We start from the raw sequence: 13,635 nt of genomic DNA, 5'->3' as shown, positions 1-13,635 counted from the left end.
TATTTGAATTTGAATGAATCTAAACGTTAAAAAGACGGTCTTGTACACAAATAAAAAACACCGCAATCGGATTTTAGATAGCTTTATTAATAAAACGTTAAGATAATACCAGCATCCCATACACAAACACACTAGTCCATCCTCGTCTTGACGTGTTTCTCGGTGATCTTGTCTTTCTCGATGATGTACACGACAGCGCCCCAACCGGAGATTGCGTCACGATCGGCCGCGTTCACGAGTGCCTGTAAAATAAAATAATTTATAATTTTGCATGCGTGGAAGATGGAGATACTAAAAAACTTGGAACACCTACTGTACAAATTCTTAGTCTATTGGAACTTCAATACAGACGCACGCTAAACAAAACCCGATAGAGTTAACTGCGCACCACGCTGTTATGCGACTTCTCCCTCGCATCTCCGCGTGTTCGCGTCGCTCGCGTGTGACGTCACGGCTGCCAGGTGCGCAGTTAACTTATTCAGGTTGTACAACACAAGCCGTTTTCATTGGGTCTTAAAAATGTTTAAATACCTACGCGTCACACTAGAAGCTTTTGTCATTACTACTGTCACTAGGAGATTTAAATCGTAAACTTGAGAATGTAGATTGTATAAGTCTGTCAATAAAGTAGTATGGAGAACTTGTAAGCACTCGTTTTCAAGAGTTATGAAAACTGTATGCAGGTAATGTAAGTCAAATAAATATTTGTCAAATGCTAATGTGACCAATTAGATCCTATGATAAAGTTTGTCATCATTATTACCCGACTGTGCTAGAAGGAGGGTTATTTACTTATGTACTTAAGAAAAATGTACCTGAGAGATAGTTTCAAAGAGCTCATCCGGCTTGAGGTTGGGTTCCCAGAGCGCTTCACACATTCCGTACAGTTGCTCTGAGCATGTACCCGACACCACAAAGTCTTCTGGCTCATTGGGGCAGCCAATCTGAAATTGAATTGTATGTTTCTTATTGATTTTCATACTGCAAGAGCAATGCAGTTTACTAGTGTCATAAATCCATCCAGAGTTTATTATTGATTACTAATTTTAAAAAGCAAGAAAGAACAGAAGTAATGTGCACTCTCCAAAAGTCTAAAAGCACAATGTCCAATCTGATTGCAGCTGCTGGGCTGAATGATGATTGTACTTTATTTCATGGGTGACTTATACAACAAAATTTAACAGAAGCCTGGCAGTAACTAAAAATAAAATTACATTCCTAGAAGTTAATGAATCAAAAATAGTGAAATTCAATCATAAAACAAGTTTCTCATGATTTCCACTCTCACCGCTTTGTGAATTACATTACCATCTTGGTACTAAAGTTTGTAAACCCATGTTCGTAAATAAAAATGATTTGATTTCAAACTTACCAGATCCATATTGCACACATAAGGCTGGTTATCGTAGGGGTCCAGCCCGGCGATCACGGGCTCAATGAAGTAAGGCCCAAAGCGCCTCTCGTAGAGAAGGTTTGAGAGCATCGCTGAGAATGTCTTGGGCCTCATTATTCTGTTCTCTTTAAGCTCATAAAGGTTCATTCTGGAAAAATATAAATGAAAGAAAGATGATTATCGAGTTCAAAATGTTTTGTACAAAGAAAACTTTAAATTTTAAAGGAATATTGACTAACTTTTGCTCTACTTGCTCTGCAGCTTATAACATTTTATTAACTGCATCATCACATTTAAAATATGTTTTCTCAGTGATGGGTATGAATGGAGCTAAAATGACTACCTACCTACAAGTATTTTTTCACAGTACTCATAAATGCTGGTTGAAATAATTTTAAGAACATGAAAATTTCTTTACCTGAACTTCAGTCTCTGGAACACAGTCTGTGTATCAGTTGCAAGACCTGGTAGACCTACATACAGTGTGGGGCCCATCTTGTAGACTTTAGGGAAGTTTGTCGACACAGTCTGGGCCTGGATACCGTAACGCTTGTCTGTAGCGATTGCCACGCAGTCCTGCCCTTTCATGGCAACCACAGCACCACCATTGTACGCTAAGATCGACTGAAATCATAGTTGGTCTTTACTGTTTTAAATTATTCAACATACGTTTCATAAACTTATTATTGAGTAAAATATTACTTAATAAGTAAGCATGTGAAGCCGTGAAGCGCTATTGAACTAGTTATATCTTGAAAACAATAAATTATTTCTAATACAAACTCGGAAAAATGCATTGTAATGGTTCAGACGCTAACATAACCTATCTACATTAAAAACTATCTTAAATACTAGTGGACATTATAAATAGTTTAATAGGAACTTACCATTTTCGAATATTGTTGTTAATTCCTTGTTTTAATGTAATTTATTTGCTGAATGAATTTATCAAAACCGACTCAAAAATGACATATCATTCGGCGACAATATCTGCCACAGATTATAAAGAAAAAAAAAGCACTTGGGCAACCACAGATGACATCTGAATAGTGTTGTACACTATTGATTAACCAATTGATCGATTAAAATCATTCAATACATTTAATATCAAGATTTCATTTTTGGAAAAAAACACCAAGTTCAAAAACTCATAATAGGCCAGTAGAATTAAACACAAAAATTGATTAAATCGGAAATAATTCCTACAAAAGATTTTTTTGCTTTAATGGCTTCATTGGTTGCCCATTAAGACTCTCCTAAGTTTTCGACTTCGACGGAGTTGTGCTTAAGTGGTTTTTCGGTTTTCCGGTTATACCGCGTAAAGGACTTACCCTATCGAAAAGTGGTCTTCATGACGGTTAAAGGGCACTTAATCCTGCATTGAATAAGACCAAATTCATATGTTTTGGACAAACCGTTCTCGCGCTAAAGTTCGGCAAAGTAGAAAATATACGTATAATTAATGACCCTCTCCACGTCCAATGGCTTGTTACCCACATGCTTCCAAGCCTTCTAAAGGGTCGCCTTAACCAGTGTAACCCTAACAAGGCTCACGAGTTTGATTCGCTTATCCTTGTTCGTCCCAGCCGTTCCTTAACTGCGGTTGCTGCACCTCTTCCTGGCACTCTCCTGAACGACTCTGTGTTACCTAATGTGGCTGCCCCTCTTCCTTGTACCCTCCTGTACGATTTCATTGCTTAGCCATATGCCTGGTCCAAGGTTCGACGCCACAAAATCGGGATTTAGTGCCCTTCAACCGTCATGAAGACCACTTTTTGATAGGGTAAGTCCTTTACGCGGTATAACCGGAAAACCGAAAAAATGCCCCTTTCGGGGGCCCCCACCACTTAAGCACAACTCCGTCGAAGTCGAAAACTTAGGAGAGTCTTAATGGGCAACCAATGAAGCCATTAAAACAATAAAATCTTTTGTAGGAATTATTTCCGATTTAAAAGCTAATTCTACTGGACTATAACGTTTTATTTCAAACATTTCTCAAGTGTTTCATTCTCATCCAGCAATCAAGCTACAGGTAGATATTAAACTTTACATTCATTTACTTTTACTTAATAGGGATATTATTTGAAAAAATGCTTAAGGTTATTCCATTTTATTACTTAAACAATGATATTTAAAATTCATTGAACAATATGAGCTAATTCTTTTGCGTACAAGTCCAGGCGAGAAGTCATATTAAATCCCCACCGGTCTTTCACCTGTCTGCACAAGTTTAAATCGAGTTCTCCTAGTAATAAACCGTCTTTCACCCTGGACAAAGATGGGGTTCGGCATCCGTTAGGAGCTGTTATGTAGCTCGACCCATAATAAGTTCTTGAAACAGTCATAGTATTATGTTCTCTTATTTCATCCTTCTTTACGTTAAAAACTTCGGTGCCAACTCTGTTGATGCTGCAAGTGAAATAGTTGTTTGCGATTGCTGCGTTCCGAGCTTCTATGCCCCAGAATGATTCGCCAAACTCTGAGATGGTTGCCGCTGGGTTGAACACAATCTCGGCTCCATTGAGTCCAAACATCAACCAGTTGAGTGCGTGATGGCGTCCATAGCAGATGTTGACGGCAATTTTTCCATACGTAGTGTCAAATACAGCGTGTCCCATGTTACCTGGTTCGTAATAACCAATCTCGCTGAAGCTCCCTACACTAGGCAGATGGTTCTTCCGATGTTTCCCCATATACTTGCCATTCTCGTCAATTACCACTGCTGTGTTCCACCATACTCCATGATCGTTTTCTAAAATGGGCGATATGATCACCATCTTATTCTTCTGTGCTATTTTTTGCAGGAATTTTGTACTAGGGCCGTCAGTTGCTGATTCCGCAAAGTCTGACCATCTTTTCCTTTCTCCCGTGCAAAGAAAGAATGGCATTGACCATGCTTCTTGTAAACAAAGTATTTGCACTCCTGCCGAGGCCGCGATATCTATTAGTTCACTGACCTTGCTGAATATAGCTTTCCTCTGTTCATTTACAAGTTTATCAGTGGGTAAAACAATGGAATGTTGAATTAAACCGACTTTTACTCTTCTTGGCGGCCTTGATTCTTCTTTTGCGGCTGGGAAATTGTATCCCGCGATGTCAATACCCTTTTCTTTGCACTTTAAGGTTATATCTTCATCAATGTAGAGTTCGTTCAGGGTTTCTTGGCCATAGTGAATCCTGTTGTACTCTCTCAGTTGTTGAGGGCTCAGTTTTTTCTTGATGATGTCGTCAAGTGTTATTTTCGTTTGTGTATCCATTCTGTTCAACTGGTTTGATATGTCCATTAATATTTAATCAGTCGTGGAGGCGACGTTACGTAAGATTGTTTACTGAGCACATAGCTTGGCAACTCACATATAGATACTAACTTCATGTTTATAAATGCGATTGAGAGCGCGTGGTGGTGTTTACGCTCTGTTCAGTTTTGATTAATTTACTTATTCCTTCTTAGATATTATTTTTTCCCGAAGCTTCGTTCGCCTGCAGTTTAGTTGCACTTCCAAGAAGAAACGGAATACTGCTCGTATATGTATAATCCTCTTATAGGAGAGGTTTAGACACAAGATAGTTAAATTAATTGGAACTTTATATGCTATTGATTAGTCGATCACCATGGTTGGCTAATTAAATAATAGGTAGGAAGTTAAAAAAAATAGTATCAATACTCATCATCATTCATCTTCCTTTAACGATAATATAAACATTTACTTAACTAATCATACTAATTATCTACACGCGTTTTGATTTGTAGGTGGTCTACTTATTAGTGATTTTATTACCAGTGATTTATCGAATGTTACCTACTTAATTGTTTTAGTAATAGAAAGTACTAAAGGGCGTTACACAAGAATAAAAGTATTTTCAACCGACTTCAAAAAAAGGAGGAGGTTCTCAATTCGACCCGTATGTTTTTAAAAGGTCATATTTACTTATCAAATATTTTTTGGTAAAGTATCGCCATTACCAATCTAAAAAAGTGGCACATGCTACAGGCTAGGCATTAAATTTTTATAGGTACTCGTAATACCTATCGCTTATTTGTTTCGCGACATAAAGTATAATTAGAAAATGTTTTAAGTGCTCTAAGCCTCTTAGTAACTGGGAAATGGTTATCAAACAATAATTACTTCATTTACCACAAATTGATAGCCGGTTGTTTACAGGTTTTATTTCCTACCGACCGCTATTGTGCACCAGGCCTTACACGCATCTCTCAGGTCACGTAGTCAAGCTGATAAGTATACTTAAGTTAAATATTTTTCATTCGGATATTGTCTCTAACTTATCGCACCAGGTCGAAGGCCATCAGGATCGGACCACACAGATAAGTAAACAAGCTCCGAGCTCAACGAATTCCATTAAAGCAATAACAATAAGCACTTTTAAAAAAAAGTACAGAGAACACGTTTTTAGTACACAATTATTAACGTAGGTAACTTGTATCCATACCTCAAGTTTCCAGACAAACGATCACGGGGGTAGGTAGGTCACCGATCATCGTATTTAGGACTGTAGTAGCTTGACTTGATTTGACTTCTCATAGAACTGACTCTCTCCTCTCGACATAGCATTTAAGCACCACTATGATTGTATACAATTAATTGACATCGTAATAACAACTATCTGACATGATTATATTTTTAAATATGCGTAAATGAATTTTATATAATTAATTTGATCTGACACTGATGTATTTTATTTTGTTTATTTATTATTTTTGTATTGTGGGTATGCGACTAAAGCGCTCAAGATTATGGGCCAAACTGATTTAACTGATGCTATGAATAGCCACAACCACGCAGAATGATTCGATCGATCGAGACTGTTTTGCGGACGTCGAGACACACACAATCACAGTATACACAAACGCACTTTAATACATTACAATTTATTATTATTATTATGTACACACACACAGTTTTGTTTTTTAAATATTATCTTTTTATTTATAAATATCTTATCACATCTTTTCTACTTCGTCTATATCGTATATTATTATTTTCTACTACGTCTGTATATACATTTAAAATTTATACGCGCACTATTATTATTATTTATGTATGTATATTTTATGCAGTATAGGTTAGTGTCCGTGACTCTCACTCGGCATGGGGCACACTGAAAACCAGCGTCGTGGCTTCCCTCACCGGGGGCCACGGCATATGCTGAGTGGGGTCCCATTGCGATGGGCATCGCTGTGCGACAGGGTGGCACTGCTTAGTTTATTCATTCATTTATTGTATGTTTTATGTCACCTCTGTCTTATTTGCTTTTTTTTTCATTTTACCTCTTTTGTCTTTTGTGATGTCCATAGCAATAAATGTTTCTTTCTTTCTTTCTTTCTTTCTTTAAAGCACCTATTTATAGCGGCCACCGTTCGAGAGTGATCAGTCGTCGCCGGCACACCCCACGGACACACGCCTCCACCATGGACAACGAAACGCAGAGCCTCGAAGCCATCATCAACAACAACCTAAGCGGCCGGGACCTCGAAGAGTTCAACAGAATCTACTACGGCAGAAAGGACAACTACGAAATTAAATTCAAGGACTCCTCCATTGCCGCTGCTAAGGATGGAGACTTCGAAATCGCTGCTTACGCTTTCCCCGCCAAGAAGGAGCAAACCAGGCCACCTAGGATTGTCAAAGTAGGAATTATTCAGCACTCCATCGCCGTGCCCACCGACCGCCCAATCAATGAACAGAAGAAAGCTATCTTCGAGAAAGTGAAGAAGATCATCGATGTCGCCGGCCAGGAAGGCGTCAACATCATCTGCTTCCAAGAGCTATGGAACATGCCGTTCGCCTTCTGCACCAGGGAGAAGCAGCCGTGGTGCGAATTCGCTGAATCAGCAGAAGAAGGCCCCACGACCAGATTCCTGAAAGAATTAGCGGTGAAGTACGCCATGGTAATCGTATCTTCAATTTTGGAAAGGGACGAGAATCACGCTGAGATTCTGTGGAACACAGCGGTGGTAATTAGCGACACTGGCAACGTGATTGGCAAGCACCGCAAGAACCACATCCCTAGGGTGGGAGATTTCAATGAATCTAACTACTACATGGAGGGGAACACTGGTCACCCAGTCTTTGCAACTCGTTACGGAAAGATTGCTGTAAATATTTGCTTCGGGCGTCACCACGTCTTGAACTGGATGATGTTTGGCCAGAACGGAGCTGAGATCGTGTTCAATCCGTCGGCGACTATCGCTGCTGAGGCTGGCAGTGAGTATATGTGGAATATTGAGGCTAGGAATGCTGCTATCACTAACTGCTACTTCACTGCTGCGATCAACCGGGTGGGGTACGAGGAGTTCCCGAATGAATTTACTTCTGCTGACGGAAAGCCGGCGCATAAGGACCTGGGTCTGTTTTATGGCTCGAGCTACTTCACCGGTCCTGATGGCGTGAGGTGCCCTGGTCTCTCGAGGACAAGAGATGGTCTACTCATCGGAGTGCTGGATTTGAACGCCAATAGGCAGATTAAGGACCGCCGCTGCTACTACATGACGCAGCGCTTGGACATGTATGTAGACAGCCTCAAGAAGGTCCTGGATCTGGACTTCAAGCCTCAGGTGGTCCACGAAACCGACAAGAAAGATAAATTTTAAAGATTAACATTAAATACGACTGATGGAAAACATTGATTTGTACGCTTTAAATCTTAAGTTAGTTTAAAGACTGTAAAATTAAGAAAAACTCACAATAATTTTGTTAGTGGTGCCTTATTTTGTTAATTTCACTTCTAACAATTTATGAAAAATAAACATTTTTAAAATTTAAAATGAATTCAGTTAATTTAAAACTTCGCAATAGACGCCATAAGATGCAAGCAATAAAAACACCCTTGAATCAGGTAAGTAGGAGTACATGTATAGAATTAGTTAAGATAAAATAATTATGACACAAATACACTCAACATCAAATAAACCGCACCTTCCGCGACGCGAACTTTAAAGATTTTCTTCTGACACAATCATGGTACCCCAACAATATTGGTGTTATTTGAAAGCCCAATAAATATCCTTAAAGAAAAATACATTTCATTTCTTATCTAAATGATTAACATCCCAACTAATATTATAAATGCGAAAGTAACTCTGTCTGTCTGTCTGTCTGTTACGCTTTCCCGCTTAAACCTCGCAACCGATTTTGATGAAATTTGGCATAGAGATAGTTTGAGTCCCGGGAAAGAACATAGGATAGTTTTTATCCCGGTTTTTGAAACAGGGACGCGCGCGATAAAGTTTTTCTGTGACAGACAAAATTCCACGCGGGCGAAGCCGCGGGCGGAAAGCTAGTATACCATAAATGTGACTTGAAAATAGGCCTCACTTTGGGCTCACCTGTGGGATCAATTAGACCAATTTTTATGGTTATAAAACCAAATAAAGATCTCACGTGTCCTCTTTAACAGATGGATAGCGATTAATCCCAACTTAACAGTTTTATAGTCATAAAAAATGGCTATAGCGTAACTACCTATTTTTTGAAGAAGTGACTCTGGATCCTTGTAAAGACACATTTTTGGGGTAAAAATAAAAGCTTTCCTTTAATGAAATGAAGTTTAGAACTAGGCTTTCAAATGGTACCAACGTTGGTGGGAAGTGGGGATGCATACGTTTGATAAGTGCTTGTCGCGGGAGGATCGATTTATTTGATGCCGAGTGTAGATACTTATTACATACTAGCTAGGTACCTAGATACATAAATAATTAATGACTTCCAGTCCTCATAAATATCTAATGGATATCTTCTATCAGCAAGTTTAAAGACTGATTTATAATAATTAACAGATACCTAAACAAACGTAGTACCTACCTACTTATTTAAAACAACAGATATTTGCCTGGTAAATAACCTATACTATATTATTTACCTCTGTTACTAAAGCATGAGTAGGTATCGCTCTAGATTCTAGAATATAATATTTAATTAACGGAAAATTCTTCAGTCTTATCCCTCGGGGCGATTAAATATTTTGACCGATTGTTTTCTTATACCTGTTATTGTTAAGCTAATTTTGGAGTCTTTAGTAAATCAAGAGATTGGAAATCGAATCTTAGACTTTTCACTTGTCACTGCACTGTATCATCGGGCGGCGGAACATCGTTGTTAATTGTTATCATAAAAACCTTAGGTATTATTTTGAAATATAAACAAAAACAAGATAAATGAACGCTTAAGCAATGTTTTTAGAGATAATTGGGTACTGGGTTATCGGTTTTAATTATTAGAAGACTGAACTTTTAAGTGCAATTAAAATGTGAGGTTGGTTTTTAATGCCTAATCTTTAATTTAAGTTAGTAAATTAAAGTATTTAATTGTATTGTCTGCACTAATATTATAAAGAGGAAAGATTTGATTGTTTGTTTACACGGAATTGGTTGCGAAATAATTGGAACGATTTAAAAGATTTTTAGATTTTCGATTTAGAATCCCATTATAAATATACCTAGACGATAGAATATTTTCAAAAAAGTTAGGAATTTCGTATGAAAACTTCGTTAACTTCACCGTTTACTGCAATTTCTCATGTCACACATTAATTGACTATTTGGCGGTTCTAACTTCGCCGATCCCTCTCGTGATTAAATGTGTAAGGGCCCTCTTTTTCTGTCAAGATCAAGAAACACATCTCTCCCAACTATTATTCATTATTTATTTAAATTCAATGAACGCTGGTTTATTTGTTGGTGTCAAGAATTGAAACCTTTTTAAAAGCGCGAGTCGCGACACTCAAAATGTCATAATTTCTGTGCAATTTTCTCACTCTCGTCAAGAGATGTCCCTAATGTGTTGGTCGACTACAGTTCCATCTAGCATCCAAAACTGCAAACTTATTGGTGTAGTTCAAAAGGACTTACAATATACGTGCCATAAGGTGCAATTTTGCGTGTCCTTGTAAGCAAAGAGTTGCTGCCATTCCACTTTTGAAAGCACTTGTAGAGTTGCAGCCCGTGACATCCATTACAATAATGATGTCTTTGAGCAGGGGTGACAAAACAAGTATAATGCAAAATCATCAGTACAAATGTTTACGAATATTTATAATTTTTCTTTCGCTAGATATTATTTTGATGCAACAAAAGTAAAAAAGTCATGTGTTATATTTTTTTTTAAATAGGCTTTTATCACCATGTCCTACTACTTTATAAACTACTTTAACCCACGACTTATAATTTTTATTCCTCTGCTTCACGCCTTCTTCACTTCTTTTAATATTTAAATTAGTACATAAATATTTAATTAAATCAATGTTAGTTAATAAACAACGTCAAGGCATGGTGTATACTGCAATTAAACCTCTAACCTTCAAATCGGTAAAGTGAACCGTTTACCAAACTTTTTATTCACTGCTTGTGGTTAAGGCGCTACCTCGTAAAAGTTTTCGGCCGACTGAATGCCTCGCACACAGAGGGATAGAAATATGATTTCTCAGTGCGAGGAAAGGGACAGCAATAGCGCGCGCGGCGCGGAATAAAATAACGTAAGCGACAAAAATCGGAAATCATGTATTTATTGAAAAACCAAACACTATTTAAAGAAAATAACTCGACCAGTACTTAGAATATGTTATTACCTTACCAATATACAAAATTTGATATTGAAATATTAACCTATCTGCTTATAAAACGAAAAACCGAGTAATAGAAGGGTCATCTTTGGATTTTTTTTCTATCGAGAAAATTGTTTCCATTCATGTTTCGGCTTCGACCAGATACTAGATTTATTAGTCAACTATGACATATTTTAAAATAAGAACTTAAGTAATAAGAAAAGTACGATTAAAACTAATTATGCGCTTCTTTAAAACGCCCAATATTCGCAAGGCATCACCTTAAGTGAAAAACCGCAAAATTAAAAAAAAAAGAAAAGTTGTTAATTAACGACAGCCCTGGGACGTAACTGGGTTGCGTGTAGTGTCACTGCGATGCGCCGGAAGTCACGGGAGCACTCGCTCCATCTCCATGCACCGCGATTTATATCTTATGATGTTATGGTATCGTTTGTATTAATATATGAGGCTGCATAATTCAGAAATCCAAACGCTAACAAAAAATAACTCTGCATAGAAAATATGCTATTAACTATATTTTCCAATTTACTCTACATAATCGAATTATAACTCATAAATATTCGTTGCATTTGTTTTTACGGTTGGTAATTAAGATATCATTACGGTTCCTCAAGAAACATGGCCGCGGTTCCGTTTCCGGGAGTTTTTAATTTTTCATTTACGGGCGAGCGGTTTCAATTTTTCCTCTAATTTCTCATTAAACTTAGCTGCACGTTTTGGCCTGGGGACTATTTTTTAATGTAAATTAGCAAAACAATGTCGCGAGCAATTAACAGTGTAATTTATGTTTGCTTTTTTATTTATGTGCGCTCGTTTATTTATTGCTTCGCTGTAAAAAGTTATTATTTAACTTGACAACTGCTATAACTTATCATAAAAAATAAATATTGTACCTATGTCTGGAAAATAAGTAAGATATTCCAAGTGAGGGTGTATGTGCTTGCTTAAAACGGTCACGTAAGATGCAAAACCGAAATTGGTAAAAGGATTTTCCTGTTACCTTCTACGTAAAGGATTCAATAACGCTGTGAAGCGTCATGAAAAACAATAGGCGGTAGAAAAAGCGCTGCTTACGTAACATATTCAAGGGATGATGGTGTCGACTTTAAGATAAGAAGACCAAAAATATAGCCTACTTATTTGTAAAATTATACAGTGTCTTTTAGCATAGCAGTGTGGGAATAAAACACAGTTAATAATTTTTTAAAATTAAAAACTGTGGTTCGAAGGTTCGAAGGAAATAACCACAAAAATACAGTAAAAAAACTTTGCGATTACAAAACAAAGTTTACGTTCTATGCCCTATTCGAAATTTAATTTTGAGCTACGCAGGTGCGTCGTTCCAATCGCCGCCATTTCTCTAAATTCCCGCCACGTTTGACAAGTGTCGTAACGTTCCGTTTCGCGTAGGGTTTCCGACAATAGTTCGCGCGATTCCATCTGCACACGTGCTCCGTTTCATTTCCTGCACCCTGTCCGCGTGGGTTTTTCAACGGACCAGTGAAAAAAAGTTTAACTATTACACGAACTTGATTTGGGCGAGAACAAGGTAATCTGTAGAGCCGAGGGTGCGGGACTTTTATTGAGAGTTTAAAATAATTGGAGAGGAGAGAAGAGAGTTTAAAAGTCAAAATGGCTAAAGTCTTTTACATCCAGTATTGAACACGACACTGTTTTAGTACAGATTTTAAAAACATCAGCTCAGAAATCGGAGAGTAGGCTCTTCGTGATTATCCTGACTTTAGTTTCGTTTAACTTAATTTTTTTACAATAATAGACTATGGGGCACAGTGTAAAACTTTGTCATAAAAGCGGTCATGGGTTCTTTTCCTACTTGAGTGAAGTCGCTAATTATTTAGGCCAGTCCATCTTATACTTAATTTTCCATTAATCAGACTTTAAAGAAATATTTCAACTATTTGTCGACTCCATCCCTCCATGTTCCCATATCGGCGGCAAATTGAAAAGCCACACTCCAAAAAACCCTTTAGTGCGACATGTTGGCGTACAATGGCGGTGTACGCGCGTATCGCGGTTCCGATCAAAGTTGACAGTTACTACAGAAGTTAGTAAAAATGATCCACGGGAGTTCATTCGAATGTTTTTAACTTTTTAGCAACCTGTGTGCCAAAAATAGATATTCAATGAGAGTCCACTGTATGCATGGGATCTGTACCTTACGTACAGTCAGCGTCAAATAGTTAGTGACACCCAAAGTAACTGAAAAGTTCGCAACATGGTCCAGTCAATAAAGCATTATAGATGGAAATCCGTGGAACACAATTTCTGACTTCGGGACTTTATTTAGACTAGTTAGGTGGTGAACATAGCAAAAGTCCCCGCCCTTAGCCCTTGAGCCGGCGGAGAGAGGGGGGTTTAAAGGTACTAATTTTCGGTTTTTCGCTTAATTCTCGGAAACTATGCGTCCTAGTGACATGACTACTAAGAACCAAAACAAGTTTATTCAATTTGCTACAGGTGAGATAGTCAAGTTTTTCTATATCGTGTATAGTTTTCGCGGCATCTGCTCTAGAAGGTCTGTAATATTGGAAATTTTATTTTTGTCTTACATGTTCCCACCAGGAACTCTCTCTACACCGTCGTTAAAGCATTCATTGACTGGACTAACATGTTTTGAATAAGGTTTTGTTATGAACTTTTTG

At 37.7% G+C, this 13,635-nt stretch overlaps 3 protein-coding genes across 3 annotated transcripts; 1 reads left to right on the top strand and 2 right to left on the bottom strand.

Annotated features, from left to right (window-relative positions):
- Positions 1–66: 66 nt before the first annotated feature.
- Positions 67–2,396, bottom strand: LOC135079102 (proteasome subunit beta type-3). Its single transcript, XM_063973699.1, has 5 exons — positions 2,281–2,396; positions 1,812–2,017; positions 1,373–1,541; positions 816–944; positions 67–242 (listed from the first exon to the last, which is right to left on the bottom strand). Exons 1-5 carry the CDS (start codon positions 2,281–2,283, stop codon positions 132–134), a joined length of 618 nt encoding a protein of 205 aa, XP_063829769.1. The 5' UTR covers positions 2,284–2,396; the 3' UTR covers positions 67–131.
- Positions 2,397–3,487: 1,091 nt separating this feature from the next.
- Positions 3,488–4,764, bottom strand: LOC135079251 (beta-ureidopropionase-like). The gene has a single exon (XM_063973845.1). The coding sequence runs from the start codon at positions 4,675–4,677 to the stop codon at positions 3,532–3,534; it is 1,146 nt and encodes a 381-aa protein (XP_063829915.1). The 5' UTR covers positions 4,678–4,764; the 3' UTR covers positions 3,488–3,531.
- Positions 4,765–6,762: 1,998 nt separating this feature from the next.
- LOC135079249 (beta-ureidopropionase-like) lies at positions 6,763–8,177 on the top strand. The gene has a single exon (XM_063973844.1). The coding sequence runs from the start codon at positions 6,822–6,824 to the stop codon at positions 8,001–8,003; it is 1,182 nt and encodes a 393-aa protein (XP_063829914.1). The 5' UTR covers positions 6,763–6,821; the 3' UTR covers positions 8,004–8,177.
- The last annotated feature ends 5,458 nt before the right edge of the window (positions 8,178–13,635 follow it).

The sequence above is a fragment of the Ostrinia nubilalis genome, chromosome 16 (assembly GCF_963855985.1).
Source record: "Ostrinia nubilalis chromosome 16, ilOstNubi1.1, whole genome shotgun sequence".
Taxonomy (NCBI): domain Eukaryota; kingdom Metazoa; phylum Arthropoda; class Insecta; order Lepidoptera; family Crambidae; genus Ostrinia; species Ostrinia nubilalis.
This window is presented reverse-complemented; position numbering and strand designations above follow the sequence as displayed.